This window comes from Puntigrus tetrazona, chromosome 16, assembly GCF_018831695.1.
Source record: "Puntigrus tetrazona isolate hp1 chromosome 16, ASM1883169v1, whole genome shotgun sequence".
Lineage (NCBI taxonomy): Eukaryota > Metazoa > Chordata > Actinopteri > Cypriniformes > Cyprinidae > Puntigrus > Puntigrus tetrazona.
This window is the reverse complement of record NC_056714.1, coordinates 3963928-3983357: the sequence shown is the minus strand read 5'-3', so window position 1 is coordinate 3983357 and position 19430 is coordinate 3963928. Positions and strand designations below refer to the sequence as shown.

The 19430-nt window shown below is 42.4% G+C and overlaps 1 protein-coding gene across 1 annotated transcript; it reads right to left on the bottom strand.

The window, feature by feature from the left end:
• Positions 1 to 260: 260 nt before the first annotated feature.
• LOC122360348 (vegetative cell wall protein gp1-like) lies at positions 261 to 4283 on the bottom strand. The gene is made up of 3 exons (XM_043260871.1): positions 4116 to 4283; positions 3829 to 4025; positions 261 to 636 (listed from the first exon to the last, which is right to left on the bottom strand). The coding sequence occupies exons 1-3, from the start codon at positions 4281 to 4283 to the stop codon at positions 261 to 263; spliced, it is 741 nt and encodes a 246-aa protein (XP_043116806.1).
• Between the last annotated feature and the right edge of the window lie 15147 nt (positions 4284 to 19430).

Sequence of the window (19430 nt, the reverse complement as noted above, 5' to 3'; positions counted from 1 at the left end):
CTGAGGCGCAGGAGGACCTTGGCAACGCCGCAGGCTTCGGCGACCGATGCGGAGACGGAGCGACAGAGGACTGAGGTGAAGCCGGAGGGAAGGAGGAGCCTGACAGAGCCGGAGGGATGGACGGATGAGGCAAAGCTGGAGGAGAGGAATCCCGAGGTGACGGATGGTCTAAGGAGGGACGATGGAGCCTGGTGGAGCTGGTGGACTGACGGACCACGGTGGAGAGGAGGGAGCTAGGAGCCTAGGGGGAGCCGACGAGTCTACGAGCCGAGGTAGAGTCCGGGACTTGGAGGCAGGACGGTGAGGGGAGGGATCGGCGATGGAGACAGCGAAGGAGATTGGCAGACCCGTGAGCTCAGGATGAGTGCAGGGGCTGCTGGGAACCTTTGACGGCGTGTGACAAGGGTGGGAGGGTGTGAAGGTGGATAAACTTGAGGCAGCGCACGAGGCGTGGGCACTGGAGGGAGCGCATGTGGCATGGGCACTGGACGGAGCTTTTGAGGAACAGTCTCTAGGGTGCGCTCTTGAGGCAGGCATTCAGGACGACTGGGCGAAACCAGCAGGCAAACAGGATGGCTGGGCAGAACCAGCGGGCAAATAGGGCAGCTGGGCGGAACCAGCGGACAAACAGGACGGCTGAATAGGAATCAACATACAGAGATGAGGTGCAGCAGCTCACAACTTGGTGTAGAGCCAACAATCTATCTCTGAACGTCGACAAGACAAAGGAGATGATTGTTGACTTCAAGCGAGCAAAGAGTGACCATTCTCTGCTGTCCATCGACGGGTCCAAAGTGGAGACCGTCAAGAGCACCAAATTACTTGGTGTTCATCTGGCGGATAACTTCACCTGGTCACTCAACACCAGCTCCATCACCAAGAAAGCCCAGCAGATGAACCGCCAGATGAACACCAAGTAATTTGGTGCTCTACTTCTTGAGGAGGCTGAGGAAAGCTCATCTCCCTCCACCCATAGGGGGACCATTGAGAGCGTCCTGTGCAGTTTGAGAATTGCACCGTATCGGATCGCAAGACCTTCCAAAGGATAGTGAGGACAGCTGAAAAGATCATTGGAGTCTCTCTGCCCTCTATCACGGACATCTAATCATTTTCATCATTTTTATTTATATAGCGCTTTTAACAACACAGGTTGCATCAAAGCACTGTACAGTATAATGTAGAAGAGTACAATGACAGGGATGTATAATGACGAGAGTGACCAATTTCTTATTAAATGCAGAGACGGTCTCTGTAATCAATTCGACGTTAAATCACTAGAAGTTAAGTGTCCCCAACCAAGCAAGCCAGAGGCGACAGCGGCAAGGAAACAATACCCCATGCATACAGAATGGAGAAAAAAAAACTTGGGAGAAACCAGACTCAGTTGGGGCCAGTTCTTCTCTGACTGGACGCCCAGCACTTAACTTCCAGTTCAATTTTAAACGCAGCTGTGTCAGATAGTGTAAATGACTTAGTGTGTGTGTGTGTGTGTGCATCAGGATCTGGTGATCTGTCAACGGGTGCATCTAGGTTTTCTGGTCTCTGGTGAACATAATCTCTGTGTGCTGATCCACCATCTAGTCTGGATACAAACTGTGAAAACAGATTGAGAAAGAGACAGGACTAATATTAGCGTAGATGCCATTCTTTTTACAATGTCACAAGTACATCGTATTTTAGGAGTAGTGTTCCCGGTTCCAGCAAATCTAAGTAATGCAGCCTAAAAATCCTTTAACGGATTTGAATAATAAAAAGTGTGTTGGTGTGTTATGTGTAGGCTAAGTTAAAAAGATGTGTCTTTAATCTAGATTTAAACTGGCAGAGTGTGTCTGCTTCCCGAACAGAGTTAGGGAGATTGTTCCAGAGTTTAGGTGCTAGATAGGAAAAGGATCTGCCGCCCGCAGTTGATTTTGATATTCTAGGTATTATCAAATGGCCAGAGTTTTGAGAACGTAGCAGACGTGCAGGACTATAATGTGATAAGAGCTCGCTCAAGTATTGAGGAGCTAAACAATTCAGGGCTTTATAGGTAATTAATAAGATTTTAAAATCTATCCGATGTTTGATAGGGAGCCAGTGCAGTGTTGACAGAACCGGGCTAATGTGATCATACTTCCTAGTTCTAGTAAGGACTCTAGCTGCTGCGTTTTGGACTAGCTGAAGTTTGTTTATTAAGCATGCAGAACAACCACCCAATAAAGCACTACAATAATCTAACCTCGAGGTCATAAACGCATGAATTAATATTTCTGCATTAAAGGGTTGAAAGCATAGGTCGTAATTTAGATATATTTTTAAGATGGAAAAACGCAGTTTTACAGATGCTAGAAACATGATTTTTGAAGGAAAGATTGCTGTCAAACAGCACACCTAGGTTCCTAACTGATGATGAAGAATTAACAGAGCAGCCATCAAGTTATAGGCTGTGTTCTAGATTATTATATGTGGGGTTTTTAGGTCCAATTATTAGCACCTCTGTTTTTTCAGAATTTAGCATTATGAAGTTACTCATCATCCAGCTTTTTATATCGACTATGTTAGATTCTCAATTTGGTGTGTATCACCAGGCTGCGCTGAAATATAGAGCTGAGTATCATCAGCATAGCAGTGAAAGCTAACACCGTGACTCCTGATAATATCTCCCAGAGGTAACATGTACAGGTTGAAAAGTAACGGTCCTAGCACTGAGCCTTGAGGAACTCCATATTTCACTTGTGATTGATATGATACCTCCTCATTTAATGCTACAAACTGATAGCGGTCAGATAGATATGATTTAAACCATGCTAAGGCGCTTCCTCTAATGCCAACATAGTTTTCTAGTCTATCCAAGAGAATGTTGTGATCGATAGTATTGAATGCTGCGCTAAGATCTAATAGCACTAATAACAAGATAAAACCACGACCCGATGATAAAAGCAGGTCATTAGTAACTCTAATGAGAGCAGTCTCAGTACTATGGTATGGTCTAAAACCTGATTGGAAATCCTCACAGGCACCATTTTTTTCTAAAAAGGAATACAGTTGTGAGGATACTACCTCTTCTAGTATCTTTGACAGAAAAGGGAGATTAGAGATTGGTTTGTAATTTACTAAGTCTTTGGGATCAAGATGTGGTTTCTTAATAAGAGGCTTAACTACAGCCAGTTTGAAGGTTTTGGGAACATATCCTAATGACAATGATGAATTAATAATGTTCAAAATAGGATCTATGACTTCTGGAAGCAAATCTTTTAATAGTTTAGATGGAATAGGGTCTAACATACTTGTTGCTGGTTTAGATGATTTAACATGTTTGTACAAGTCTTCTTCTCCTATAATAGAGAAAGAGTGTAATTTTTCCTCATCGGATCTAAAGCTCACTATCTGATGTGAAACTGTAGTTGACGGCTGCATAGTTACAATTTTATCTCTGATGGTATCAATCTTAGAAGTAAAGAAATTCATGAACTCATTGCAGCTATACTCTTGGGGAATATTAGCACCTGTTGACTGTCTACACCACACGCTGCATCCGCAAAGCCCACAATATAGTACAGGACCCCACACACCCCTCACACACATTATTCACCCTCCTTCCATCTGGAAAAAGGTACCGGAGCAGTCGGGCCCTCACAACCAGAATGCTGAACAGTTTCTTCCCACAAGCCATCAGACTCCTCAATAACCACACCTGAATGGCCTTCCTGTCCCATAAGCATTCTTGCACGTCATATTTATTGTTGTGAACCTCATATTTATTGTTGTTTGTATTTTGTGTTCTTGCACTAATTATGTCTTTGCCTTGCACTAATTTTGTCTTTGCACTGTTTGCACTAGTTTGCACACGCACGCACCTGGTCTGTCGCAGTCGGCTCGGGTCCAGTTATGCTCCACGGCTTTGTCACTCTCTTAGACGATGGTTCCGTGGTCGTGCCAGACTCCGTGAATGCGCCATCGGTGGGCTCAGGCTGGGGCTCTGCGACGCGGGAAGATGATGGGCTGGGCTCTGGATCAGGAGTGGGGCTGGTGTCGTAGTACATGGGCTGAACAGTCATAGGCGAATTGCACAACAGCAGCACCCACTCGATGTACGCGGCGATGCTCTCTCAAGGGCCATTCCTGGACAGCTTCACTCGTGTGGAGTTGTCAAGTTCTCGGAAGTAAAGTGAGCACAGGAAGCTGTCTGGGTAGTGTGAGTCTTTTGGGAGGGCGAGGAAGTCCTTCGTATAACCCTTGAGAGAGTGATCCTCCTGCTCCAGCAGGAGGATGAGGAAATTTGGGTCATCATAAGGGGAATCCATGACAAAAAAAAAAAAAAAAAGGGAAAATAAGCCGCTATTTACTTGTATGGTCTGATCAAAATAAAACAAACAAATTTAAAAGGTCATTATACCTGGTCTTTAGAAAAGTATATAGTATGGTGTACACACACCACACTACGGGCCGATCTGGCTACAGAATCGCGCCTTGTTGTGTTTTGTCACTTTCCTTATATACTCAGACCAGACAAAGAGATCCCAAATTTAGTTGTAAAAACCTTTTGTGTTTAGGTTCCTGTGCTCCAGGGTCACACCTGGTTGGAACACTTTCAGAGACCCAAAAGGAGGACACACCCCCTTCTCAACAGAACACAGTTCTCCCAAGATCTTAATTTTTTCCATAATATAAGTGATTACTGACCAAACATGAAAGTGAAGAAAAACAGGCTCACAAGACACATGACATATAATGCCTTATTCCTAATGAACTTTAAGCCAAGAATTTTGGGCAAAAGGAGGGGAAGCAGGAAGAGCAGAGGTGAGGAGGGTGTCATAAACACAACAGTCCCCAGGGTGGTGTTGTTTACTCTCTTTTTGAAGTCCTTTTGTTCCTTTGAATATCCCCTCTCAGATTAGTCTTATTGCATTTACAGGTTTTGATTCACCTCCTTACAGGTCAGAGCGTTACACTTTTTGCTCAAAGAGACCACTGCGAGAGCTAAGCATACGCAGTGCTTGCTCACAAGCAGACAAAACCTAGACTGCATGCAGTAAAGTAGAGTAGTTTGGGAGAGGAATAACCAGCTGTCAGCTCTTGCCCTCGTCTACACTCGTAAAAAGTAATTAAGAAGACAGCTTACCAAAGACTAACATACACACACAGAGCGCATCACTGAATGACAAAAAGCTAAAGCTGAAGCCGGCTGCACTCCAAGTGCTTATATGCTTCCTGGCCAAGGACATCATCCGCCCCTGATGTCTCGCCCATCTTATGGCGTCATCTAAGTAGCTTGAGTTCCTGAAGAGGAATCTACAAGTAATCATTTCTATTAGTACTTCCTCAACTATAACGATGGGTGTAATGTCTGACTGGGAACAGAAGAGCAATGACTTGAAATGAATGCACTTAAAAGGAACAATGCGACTTCTCACTGCAAATCCAGGATTTGTGCTGCGTTCATCCAATTCACACATTATTTTTTTCCACTGCATGTTTTTTTTTTACCATGTATAGGACAGCAAGGCTTAAAGAATGACTTATCAGTGGCAAAGATGCCATTTTTGGCATCAATGCATTGGCATGTTAGATTCCACTTTGCTGTAATATCTGCTACCCTTTGTCTGTGACATTAGTTGATATGAACCAGCAAGTTCTTTTGATTTATTTTGATGCCATAGTGTGTAAGTCACCGTTACTTGCTGCTGGACATGTACTCTTTTTTTTTTTTGACAATGAAGCCGGGGATTTTTGGTGCTGCTGTTGCTGCTGGGGGTGAAGGTGCTGATGATGGGGATGAAAGTGCTGGTGAAGCTGGGGGTGGAGGCAGTGCTGCTGCTGGTCAAACTGTCCAGATGCTAAATTTTTACATGTGTGATAAGACTATCATGTCTAATTAGTGTTGACTCACAGTAAGAACAATGAAAATGTGGTAATCGCCTGCACTTTAGACCACACTTGATGATATTGACCTGTCCAACCAGAGACCGTAACATACTGGATCACTGCTACACTGTAATAAAGGATGCTTATCATTCCGTCCAACGAGCTGCCCTGGGACTTTCTGATCACTGTTTGGTCCATCTCATACTGACCTACAGGCAAAAGCTGAAATCAGCTAAACCTGTTCTTAGGACTGTAAAAAGATGGACTAACGAAGCAGAGTGGGATTTACAAACCTGCTTTTCTCTCACTGATTGGACTGTCTTTGAAGCTGCTGCCACAGATCTGGACGAGCTCACAGAAACGGTAACATCATATATTAGTTTCTGTGAGGACATATGTATTCCTACCAGGACTTATTTAACTTACAACAATGACAAACCATGGTTCACTGCTAAACTCAGTCAGCTCCGTCAAGCCAAAGAAGATGCTCGCAGGATAGGGGACAGAGCCTTGTATAAGCAGGCCAAGTACACACTAGAAAAGGAGATCAGAGTGGCGAAGAGGAATTATTCTGAAAAGCTTCGCACCCAGTTCTCCTCTAGTGACACAGCTTCTGTTTGGAAAGGTCTGAAAGACATCACCAATTACAAGACACCATCCCCCAGCACTGTGGCAAATCAACAACTGGTAGACGACCTGAACGAGTTCTACTGCAGGTTTGAAAAGGAACCATTCTCACCTCCTGTAATCCCCCTCTTCCCCACACCTGCCCGTCAACTCAGAGAAGATGACGTGTGCCAGGTCTTCAAGAAGAACAAAAGAAGAAAGGCACCAGGCCCAGACGGTGTTACTCCAGCCTGTCTGAAAACCTGTGCTGACCAACTGGCCCCCATCTTCACTCAGATCTTCAACAGATCATTGGAGCTGTGTGTAGTACCTTCATGCTTCAAACGCTCCACCATCATCCCCATCCCAAAGAAACCCAAAATTAATGGACTTAATGATTTTTGGCTCTAACGTCTGTGGTCATGAAATCATTTGAAAAACTGGTTCTGGGTTATCTGAAGGACTTTACAGGACCCCTACTGGACCCCCTGCAGTTTGCGTACAAAGCAAACAGGTCAGTGGACGATGCAGTCAATATGGGACTGCATTATGTTCTGCAACACCTAGACAGACCAGGGACTTATGTGAGGATCCTGTTTGTGGACTTCAGTTCGGCCTTCAACACCATCATACCAAACCTCCTCCACCCCAAACTAACCCAGCTATCGGTGCCCACCTCCGTCTGTCAGTGGATCAGCAGCTTCCTGACAGACAGACAGCAGGTAGTGAGGCTGGGAATGTCAGACCCTTTGGCCTGGGCAGAAATGCTGAGCTGGTCTCCTGTGACGATTGGCCTGGGACTGGTTGGACCTGGATGTCCGCAGTAATGCCCTGCGAGCTTTACTCCAAATTCTCCTACAGCGCCTGATGAAGTGTTGTACTGAGGGAACTCCGGCGTCCTCCTCCTGTTCTGGAAACAGGGGGGGTTGGAAACCAAATTGGCACTGAAAAGGAGAAACCTTGGTAGCAGAGGACTGGAGGGTGTTGTGAGCATATTCTGCCCACGGCAACCAGGTGCTCCATGAAGATGGGTTGTCCATAGCCAGGCTCCTCAAGGTGGCCTCCAGTTCTTGGTTGAGCCTCTCCGTCTGCCCGTTGGACTGGGGATGGAAGCCAGAGGTGAGACTGGCAGTGGCACCGAGGAGTCTGCAGAACGCTCGCCACACCCGGGAGGAGAATTGAGGCCCTCGGTCTGAAACAATGTCCTGAGGAAGACCAAACACTCGGAAGGCATGATTGAACATTAGTTTGGCAGTCTCAAGAGCAGAAGGAAGCTTCAATAAAGGAATAAATCGACAAGCCTTAGAGAACCTGTCAACTACAACTAAAATAACTGTGTTACCTTCGGATTCTGGGAGCCCAGTGATGAAGTCTGCCGACACATGGGACCAGGGGCGCTTAGGGATAGGAAGAGGGTGAAGCAGACCTTTTTAGAGCCTGGGCGATATGACAGGGTGAAGTCGAAGCGGCTGAAAAACATAGCCCACCGAGCCTGGCGAGGGTTAAGGCGTTTTGCTTGCTGGAGGTACTCCAAGTTCTTGTGGTCTGTCCAAACCAGACCTCTGGACCTCTTTCACCGATTTAGGAGTGGGCCACTTCCGCACAGCTTCAGTTTTTGACGGGTCCATCTGGATCTGCCCTTCCCTCAACACAAATCCAAGAAATGAGACCTCTGAGACATGGAATTCGCACTTTTGCGGTTTAACAAAAAAGGTGGTTCTTCAAAAGTCGTTGAAGGACCCTCCGTACATGAACCCGGTGCTCCTGTAGTGACTTAGAGAAAATTAGTATATCATCAAGATAGACAAACACAAAATGATTTATCATATCTCTAAGCACATCATTAATAAGAGCCTGAAAGACTGCATTAGTAAGACCAAAAGGCATCACCTGGTATTCATAGTGTCCTGAGGGGGTATTGAAGGCAGTTTTCCATTCATCCCCTTGCCTAATACGGATAAGGTGGTAGGCATGGCGCAGGTCCCATTTAGTGAAAACAGTGGCACCCTGGAGCAAGTCAAAGGCTGTGGACATCAGCGGAAGTGGGTATCTATTACGGATAGTCATCTTATTCAATCCACGGTAATCAATACAAGGTCGGAGCCCACCGTCCTTCTTGCTGACAAAAAAAAAATCCGGCACCAGCAGGTGAAGTGGATGGTCGAATAAATCCAGAGGCCAATGCGTCCTGATGTAGTCATCCATGGCCTTGCGTTCTGGCAGAGAGGGAAAAAAATTCGTCCACGTGGAGGACTGGTGCCAGGGAGGAGATCAATTGCACAGTCATAGTGCCGGTGCGGGGGTAGAGAGGCTGCCTTACTTTTGCTGAAAACCTCTTTAAGATCCAAATACTCCACGGGAACTTGAGACAACTCAGCAGGATCTAGGCACTCAATAGGCAAAACTAGAGGACTGGAAAAGAGGCAGGTAGCGTGACAAGTAGGACCCCACTCAATGACACGGCCAGTCACCCAATCAATGTGGGGGTTGTGACGGGTAAGCCATGGGATGCCAAGAATTACTGGAAATTCGGGTGAATGGATGAGATGCAAGGAAATCTCTTCTCGATGGGCTTCAGACTGGAGGCGCAAGGGAGAGGTTACTTGAGTGACCTTGCCATCACCCAATGCTTGGCCGTCTAGGGCAGAAACTGACAGAGGAACGTTAAGAGGAATAAGTGGAATTTTGAACTTGAGGGCAAAGTTAGTGTCCATAAAATTACCGGCTGCCCCTGAGTCCACCAGGGCCATACAAGAATGAACAGACTCACCCCAGGAGATGGAAATGGGAAGGTAGACTCCTTGGCCAGGAAACTCGGGAGACAGAGTAGCTCCCGTCACAACCCTCCCTCGGCTGGACGGGTCTGCTCTTTTCCCGAGAGCTCTGGGCATGAAACTCGAAAGTGGCCTGGTTTGCCACAGTAGATGCAGCACCTTTCTCTTCTTCGGCGCTCTCTTTCAGCTGCTGACAAGCGGGTGCGGCCAATCTGCATAGGTTCTGGGGAATCAACTGACAATGATGAAGGGTTCCAGAATGGGGCAGATGCATCCAGAGATTTCTGAGAGAGAGCCTGGTCCCGGCGACGCTCCCTAAATCGATTATCCAGGCGAATGGCATGTGAAATCAAGGAGTCCAGGTCACTGGGAAATTCCAGAGAGGCCAATCCATCCTTAACAGCATCTGATAGACCATGATGGAATGCAGAGACCAGGGCAGGCTCATTCCACCCACTAACAGCTGCAAGGGTCCGAATGAAATGGCATAGTCACCAACACTGTTTCTTCCTGCTGGATTGACATTAGTCGTTTAGCAGCATCCTGGCTGACTTCTGACTGATCAAAGACTCAAAGCATATCTTCTGAAAACCTCTTGAAATCAGAGCACTCAGGGCCCTGCCTTTGCCAGATGGAGGTTGTCCATGCCCGGTTATCAATTAGCAGGGTTATCACATATGCAATCTTAGATCGGTCAGTAGGATAGGATGCAGGCTGTAGCTCAAATGTAAGCTTGCACTGAGTTAGGAAGCCCCGGCACTCACCCTGCTTTCCATCATACCTCTGTGGTGCTGGGAGGCAAGGTTCAGTTCCATGAGGTAGCAGCGGAGGTGGTACTGGAGGAGCAGGAGGCATTGGCTGTGCTGGGGAAATCAGGCTCTGAAGAGTCGTTCCAATTTGCTGGAGCATGGCATCATGGCGCGCCAGAATATCCTGTTGGTTGGTCAGTCCATGTGTATCCATAGCTGGTGATAGCCGCCATGAGTTTCTCAAACTCTGTAGCAGGAACACTGTGCGCAGCCTCTGCTGAGTGAGTCATGACTGAGTCTTCTGTCAGGAATCGAACCCGGGTCGCTGGTGTGAAAGGCCAGGTTCAACCAAAATGAGCTACTTAGGAGACTCAAGTGCAGAGGTGTAAAAGTCTTCTCAGAGTTTATTTCAAGATCTTAGAATCCACAGAAGATCAAAATTGCAACAAAGAATTAAAAAAATAGAAATGATAAAGTCCAATAAACAGCACAGGGCAGAACTGAGAAAATCATGAAAACTTGACTTAACATCCACAGTGGAAATCCAAAAATGCGAGGCAAAAAACAAAACTTAAAGGATAATCACAAAAAACTTAGCTTTCTGGCTTAAGGACAGAGATGAAGACTAGAAAAACAGGTCACTCTCCAACATGACTTAAAGCGAAGACTCAGTGACATTTCACCCCCGAGGCCCAATATAAATAGGCAGGTAAATTAGACCACATGACTAACACATCTGACAATAATCAGGCAATCAAAAATGGCGGGAAAATGCAGTGTAGGGCAGAGACAAAAAAAAAAACAAAAACAGAGACATCACAGAAAAAGCACAATAGCGGCCACTAGGGACCCAAAACAGAATAAACTCCTAACAGGGAAAATTCTCAACCAGCACCCGCACAACCAGCACTGGAGCCCCTCAGGGTTGTGTCCTCTCCCTGCTGCTCTTCTCCCTCTACACAAATGACTGCACCTCTAAAGACGCCTCTGTCAAACTCCTGAAGTTTGCAGACGACACCACAGTCATCGGCCTCATACAGGACGGTGACGAGTCTGCTTACAGACAGGAGGTCAAAGAGCTGGCTGAATGGTGCAGTCTGAACAACTTGGAGCTCAACACGCTCAAAACAGTGGAGATGAAAGTGGACTTCAGGAGGAACCCCACTGCATTCCCCCCACTCACCATCATGGACAGCACTGTGGCAACAGTGGAGTCATTCAGGTTCCTGGGCACCACAATCTCCCAGGACCTGAAGTGGGACACTCACATCGACTCCATTGTTAAAAAGGCCCAGCAGAGATTGTACTTCCTTCGTCAGCTGAGGAAGTTCAACCTGCCACAGGAGCTGATGAAACAGTTCTACTCGGCCATCATACAATCCATCCTCTGCACTTCCATAACTGTCTGGTTCAGCTCAGCTACCAACTATGACCTCAGAAGACTACAGAGGGTAGTCAGGACTTCTGAGAGAATCATTGGTACAACCCTCCCCACTCTCCAAGAACTGTACCTATCCACATTAAACAAAAAGGGTTAAGAAAATCACTCTGGACCCCTCACATCCTGCACACTCCATCTTCAAACTGTTGCCGTCTGGTCGCCGCTACAGAGCACTGAGTACCAGGACAGCCAGACACAGGAACAGTTTCTTCCCCCAGGCAGTCCATGTCATGAACACTTGAGGACACTTATTTATTTTACATACAGATTTGCACATAACACTGCACAATATAATTCCTGTTACACTTGAATGTTTATAGTATATATTTTTATTTTTATATTTTTGCTGTGTTGCACATTTTATATTTTGTATATTGTACATATTTCTCTTTATATCTGTCTTGTCTTGTTATCATGTTGCACTGTAGAGTTTTTGTCACTAAAACAAATTCCTCATATGTGCAAACATACCTGGCAATAAAGTGATTCTGATTCTGATAAAATCTAAAACACAGAAAGAATAAATTAGCAAAATTGTCCTGTTTATACATTTAATACAGTGTATCCCATATGCTGAAGTTTTGTGATTGAAACACCTTGCTCAAGAGCATAATAACACGAAGATATTTTTTGTGTTTTTGTTTTACCATTATTTTTACCACACTCTCACCAAACATTAAGGCTACTAGTGTGGGTGAAGGTTTTGTTCTGTCCAAGCAGAACATACAATTCATCTAAATAGAGCCCTGATTAAAACTATTGGCTGAACAAGCAACTACTCAGCCAGAACAAATACCTGAGAGACTCTACTCAGACTCTCTTGTAAAAAGTATTTATATACTTGTTTTGAAAATTTGTTTTTGAAAAAGTTCTGTAGTGCAGGTAAACAACAGAACAACAAAAATGAAGTATGTTAAATATAGACTTCACAAGTATTCATATATACATCATATTAAATTATTATTTTTTTTGTTTGTTTTAAATGCTAGAACGAAATTATTATGACATGTATGTTCACAAAGTATGTTTCTCACGCATCACACCCAAAGTACAAAGAATGTGAATCTACATCACGCTGCTATTTTGAGAGGATCACCCTCTGCTGCAAATGATGATGATCAAAGTTACTTTTGCAATTCTTGATGCAACATGAATGACAATGAATGCTTACATTTTCCACAATCACGACAGAAAAACAAAATCCTGCCCTGAACTAAATAGCGTAGTTGCAGCGCAATCCTTTCAAAATGGCGGAAACAGTTTCCTAGAACTAATTAAAATAATTCACACACGCACAGCTTTTTTCAACTGCATTTCGCATGTGATTTACTACATGATTTCGGAGCTTGTGTAAATGGTTATACATCGATTTACACTAGGTACAGTGGTATTTTTGGCAGCATATAAAGTATACTCTGCATCTCTTGATAGACTGCAATGGAGTTTGTCCTTGCACAAGTATTGCCTAATGCATCTGTTCTACTTAAATACTGAAAAAATAAATAAATAAAATGTTTAAATAAAAACACTACACATACTTAAATTTAAGTTAGTATGCAGAATGGGAGAATGTTAGCAATGTTTAACTATCGATAGTGTTACGACCCCGCGTAGGTCTAGGGCAGGGGTAGGCAACCTGCGGCTCTTCAGCCTCCTTGTAGTGGCTCCCGATGGCCGTGACAAAAAAACATGGAATGTTTTTTTTCTTCTTTTTCTTTTTTTCTTTTATTATCATCATTATGTGTTCATTTGGAAAAGTTATGGAAAAGTTTTACTTCATGGTGGACATGACAAGTTACTTGAACATGCTGAATAAAAATCTCCAAGGAAAGGGAAGCACGGCACTGCACATGCTGGAGGAGATTTTGGCATTTGAGCGCAAGATGACAGAAATGTACAAAATGGCACGCTCTCTCACTTCCCCTTCCTAAGAGAGTTCAAAGAATTTCCACCGTGCCATTACTGCAATGCAAGCTGCATTTGGAGAAAGATTCAGTGAGTTCAGAAAGGAGAAACAGACTCATCCCTGCTGAACACATCCGCATTCACAGGAGTAAGTAAGCCTCATCTAGAAATTGAACTGGCTGATATTGCGGATAAAGTTTTGTGGGTTAACAAGTTCAAATCCCTGTCAGCGGATCTTGAAGAAGTCGCCCGTCAGAGGGCTACTCTCGCTAAAGAGCACAAATGGAGTGATATGGAAAAACTACGCCAACCCGACAAACTTATTTTTGCAACATGGAATGCCATTCCTGACACCTATATCAACATGAAAAGGTGTGCATTTGGTGTCCTATCCATCTTTGGCTCAACTTACTTATGCGAGCAAGTTTTCTCAAGCATGAACATTATAAAGTCCAAATACCGCTCCCGCTTCACCAGCGAGACTCTACAGTCCTGCATGAAGATGAAAGTCACATCTTACAGGGCCGACATAGGGAAGATCTGCAGGGAAATGCAGACACAGAAATCCCACTAAACAGGTAAGAACAACATAATTTAATAAGCTATTTTTAAAAAAAAAAATACTCTATTATACTTTTTTTTTTTTAAGGTGCGTCCATTGATCACTGGCTGGCTGCCAACAAACCCGAAGAGGATGGGAGAACGCATGGGGGTGGGAGTAAAGAAACGCCAGGACAAAGAAAAACATTGCAAACTAAAGTGCAAGACAATGCTTTTATTTTTGTTTGTGATTATTAAATACTGAAAGTTTAGAGGTGTCAGAACAAAAAGGAAAATGTATATACATGTACACTATTTACATGAACAATACACGAGACGGAGGGAACGGGAAGAAGAGATGAGGGCGGTGCTAAATCAAAGAAAATAAATCAAAAACATCCTCTGGCTACTTAATTTATCCTAAGCTATCTACCAACAGAAATATATGAAAAGAAAATGTCTTCAGCGTTCGAGACACCCTAACTAACTACACTCGCTTAGCCAAAACAAAAGTACATGGGATGGCACGCGCCCCTAACCTAATGTACTATACAATGGCCAATTCCTACGTGTTATAGTGTATGTCACGTGACGTTATTACCTGTCCACTTCTCCCCGGCCTCATAATACATAACGCGTGATGTTTTACAGTATGAGGGAAAAGGGAACGAAAAATAATACACACGGTGGCAAGTAACAAACATCAAGGCAAATACAATACACAATGATAGCACAACAAGTGACGAGTACGAACAGCAACAAAATGGGGGTTTGTGGGTGGTCTGGCGAACTATTTTATTTGAGGTGGTCTTGAGCGATTGGAGACTGCATGATGTGTGAGGTCAGCGCTGATGAAGAATGACAGGTGACAGGAACCAATGACCGGTAACTAAGAAGTAAAAGTGCGAAAGAACAGATAGAGAGGGAAAAAAACACGCACACGGTACAACACTAACACGTAACAATAGTTATGAAAAAACGTACTGAATAATATTTCATGGGGTTAAAAAATAACATTATTGTCAAGACAGCGATAAATGAAAATTTCAGATATTATATAAATTTTAAAGATTAGGTCATTTTCTTACCGTACTATACAGTTTTACATTATTTCAATTGGACTCGCAGCAGTGTATCTGGATCAATTATGCCTCAATTCCTGCCAATAAATTCAGATTCAGTTAGGGGGAGCTTGAACTCCAGAAAGGGGAGTTGGAGCTCTAGCTCCTCCCATTTGGCTCTGCAGTGAACACCACTTAGCAGGAGGACACAAATCCAGTAATTCTGCAAGATTACAATAGGACTAAATATGATATCAAACACGACTGGAATCAAAAAACACCACTGATATCAAAAAACACTTTTTCTTGTCAAGTATCAAAAGTGTAGAGCAAACTCATTCACCCCACGACACACCAATGACCGACTGAACCCTTCTAACATGTAGGAGGATGTATAGATCATATATACTACAGAACAGGGGAGGGAAAAAAATCAGACAGAAAGAGTCTAAGGGGGGAGAGTGTGTTCAAATCTAACAGGTTAATAATATGATAATATAAAATATGAAAAGCACAGCTCTGCCTTTTTTGTCAAATGTCAGTTTTAATGAACAATAATATACATTACAAAATTATTAACTTACACAAACGTTTGTGTAAGTTAAGTTTGCCTTCTGTCTCTAAATCTTCGACTGCACTCCATCAAACTTCATCCAGACTTCGTACATTTGGGTGGTGCTAAGCCATTTTAGTAGGTTGTGGACAAATCATAACTTTTAAAGAAAAAAAAAATATCTCTTTGGTTTTGGTTTACAAACTTTGAGCAATTATTAAGCATATTTTGGTGTGCTGTCCTGGCGGAGGGCTCCGAGCCCAAACCCAGTAATTTGCTGTCCCAACTGCAGTGGGACAGCAAATTACAATAAATAAGCAAAGTACTAATGGTATTAGTTAGATCATGTGTCAGCCTATGTATTTTTATGCCATGATTCTCCCAAAATTCGGAAAACAGGCATGCCAATATTTTTGTGCATGACTGTATAAATTCAATAACCATTGTAAACAAATGGTTGAAACATACAGTACCATATTAAAATGGCCATGTGTACATGGCCAAAACATATCAGCAGCCTTGGTAAATATAATAAAAAAAAGAGAGGGTTTAATCTGCATTGTTAATCCTTTGGATTTTTATTTTTAAAAAATCACAAAAATCAAACCTTGGATAATAAGAATTTAAAATAAGAGGAAAATAAATGTTTTTCTCTAATACACATTGGCCACACTTAACGGCACACTTTCATTCAATATTTTTAGTAAAGTGTTTTAGAATTAAATCTGAAAAATCATCTTAAAAATGACCATTGACAAACACTATCTGACCCATTGACAAGCACAGGGTTGCTTCATAAAATTGGATTACTTGATGTCTCTCCGAAATGGCTGACTATAGAGGACAGATAGCTCACAGATTTCATCAAAAAGATCTTCATGTGTTCCAAAGATGAAAGAAGATCAAAAGATGAAGGAACAACATGAAGGTGAGTAATTAACAGCAGAAAATCCATTTTTGGGTGAACTACCCCTTTAAGACTCTGCTTCTGTCTCTCAAAGTATTTTATTACAAATTCCTTTTTTTCTGTCCATCCAAATACAAATTATCGCACACAAGGGAAGAGGAAGAGGCATTGTGACATTTCAGTTTTGTACTCTTGCCTCTGTTTATCTTCTTACCACTTCTTAAGATGAGTGATCCCCTAAGAAAAACAAGGGAGCATACAAGTTGATTTATATCATACAAAGTTGTTTTTGAAGCTATCTGGGTATTTACATAACATCTGAATTAAGCTGTGCCACAAAAACCTAATTCATTCCTTATCAAAACATACAAATTTCAAGATAACTTGAACTGTTTAAAGAGAAATAACAGCACTCTTCTCTGGTGAATCTACTCTGTGTGTTTAAGTTATCCAGCACTCCATTATATATATCTCTCAGGAGACTCAGTACAGTGCCTCTTTATCTCTTTCCTCACCTTCTCCTCTATAAAGAAAAAAAGTGCAGCAGGCAAGAGCATCATCAAAATGCACAGTGTGCTTGCTGTCATGCAGATAGCCTCTCTTTTGGGTAATAGAGAAAACAGAGATCGATAAAGAACTGGAACTGGTGCAGACACATGGGGCCTGTGTGGTTGGCCTTAATCCTGATGAATAATGTGGCTGTCATAATAGCGGGCAGAATCCAATGCTGTAACTTTGCAGTGTGATGAATAGCCTGTCAGTTAAAGCAAGTGCAGACGTTGACTATGCTTACATGGACATTTGAAATTTACTAATTTACCTTATTCTAAATAAAAAAATCCAGAATTTTACATATAAACATAGTCTTTATTATGATTCAAGTACAGTTAATTATTTATTATGCTCTATGTGCAAACAGATGACAACATTGGTGAAGCTATGCTCTTAGATTCTTAATCAGAATATTGTCTTAATCATGTTTAAATCAAATTATGGTTGTTCGTGTAAATGTACTTATTGTCACATGTAGTATATGAATGAATAAATGTGCAATGCAAAATACATATACTTTGTTTGTACAACACAAGCTTCTACTAATGAACTAAAATTAGGTTAAATTTTACATGTCTTCTTGTTTGTCCTGAAAACACAGCACTGTGTTTATCTTCCTCTTCTTGTATCTGTATTGAAGAAAAGAAAATCGTTGTGATCAAACAGACATTTATAGTGAAAGGGTCCCCCTTTTCCTGTAGAACAGAATCCAGAAGCCCTGGTCGAAGGTCAATGCGTGTTCGGTCTTTTCTTTGCGTCTCGTTAAAAAATCACTAATATTTATTAATCTTTTGGGTTTCCAATTATAGTACTGACCTTATACATAATTTTATCTGACTCCAATCTTTCGTGATTTTAGTTATATTAACTTAAATGTAACTGCTGATCCCTCTAGTTATGATTAAATTTGGATCATTAATTAACTATAATATTAACTAGTTTCGACTTATTGTTCATTAAGAGTCTGGGTCGCTTAGAGACCTTGTTTGGCCAGAACAGACTCACGACACATCTGGGCTAGTCCAGGTCTTAGTCAGAGGCTACCCCGTAGATCGCTTACCTTAATGCAGCCATCTCTTCGATAGACTCAAAAAGAGTAATTTTTTAATGCATTCCCTAAGTAATAGCATGCTAAGTTTGGGGTGTTTACTGTCTTTTTGAAGTCCTTTTGTTCCTTTGGATATCCTTCTCAGATCAGTCTTAATGCATATATAGGTTTTGATTCACCTCCTTATAATAGAATTGGATAGAATGATATAACTGAGGCAAGCAGATGATTTGATAAAAGGCATGTTTGTGATTATGATATGCCTATTTATTGTGGTAACACATAGATGGGGTAACGTTTTGTTGTTGTTGTTTACCCTAATGTGTGAGAGCAGCCTGGCCATCATACAGCTTGTGCACAGGACGATACATGGTTTTACTAGTGAGTACGTCAGCATTTCCGTCTGTGCCTGTCGAATCTGTATGTTCTAGCTCAAATGTATAAAAGGCCTACAAAATGCTATGTAAAAAAAGCAGGCTAGCCAACAGCAGAACAGTTGTGGCTTTATGTGCTGTATTAATGTCTAAAATAACATTTATTCACAGAGTTCATTGCTACAATAAATTTGATTTAGTGTCAAATTCAAAACTTGACACAGAAGGTTGTGGTGACATGTGAGGATGTTGTGGTAAAGTGCAAGTGAAAAATTCCTATAAACACACTCTTAAGCCTTGTGGACAGCTCTCCCAGAAGAGTTGAAGCTGTTATCACTGCAAAGGGTGGACCAATGTCATAGAGAACCTTATGAATTAGGAATGGGATGTCACTTAAGTTCATATGTAAGTCAAGGCAGGTGAGCGTATACTTTTGGCAATACAGTGTCTATATATACATTGGGTATGGAAAATATTCAGACCCCTTTAAATTTTTCATTCTTATATTGCAGCCATTTGCTAAAATCATTAAAGTTCATTTTTTTTCCTCATTAATGTACACACAGCACCCCATATACACAGAAAAACACAGAATTGTTGATATTTTTGCAGATTTATTAAGAAAGAAAAACTGAAATATGCAAAAAATTGCTATGACACATATATTTAACTCAGGTGCTGTCCATTTCTTCTGATCATCCTTGAGATGGTTCTACACCTTCATTTGAGTCTGGCTGTTTTTGATTATACTGATTGGACTTGATTAGGAAATCCACACACCTGTCTATATAAGACCTTACAGCTCACAGTGCATGTCAGAGCAAATGAGAATCATGAGGTCAAAGGAACTGCCTGAAGAGCTCAGAAACAGAATTGTGGTGAGGCACAGATCTGGCCAAGGTTACAAAAAAATGTCTGCTATACATAAGGTTTCTAAGAGCACAGTGGCCTGAACATAATCCTTAAATGGAAGATATTTGGGACGACCAGAACCCTTCCTAGAGCTATCCTTGAGCTATCGGGCGAGAAGAGCCTGGGTGAGAGAGGTAAAGAAGAATCCAAAGATCACTGTGGCT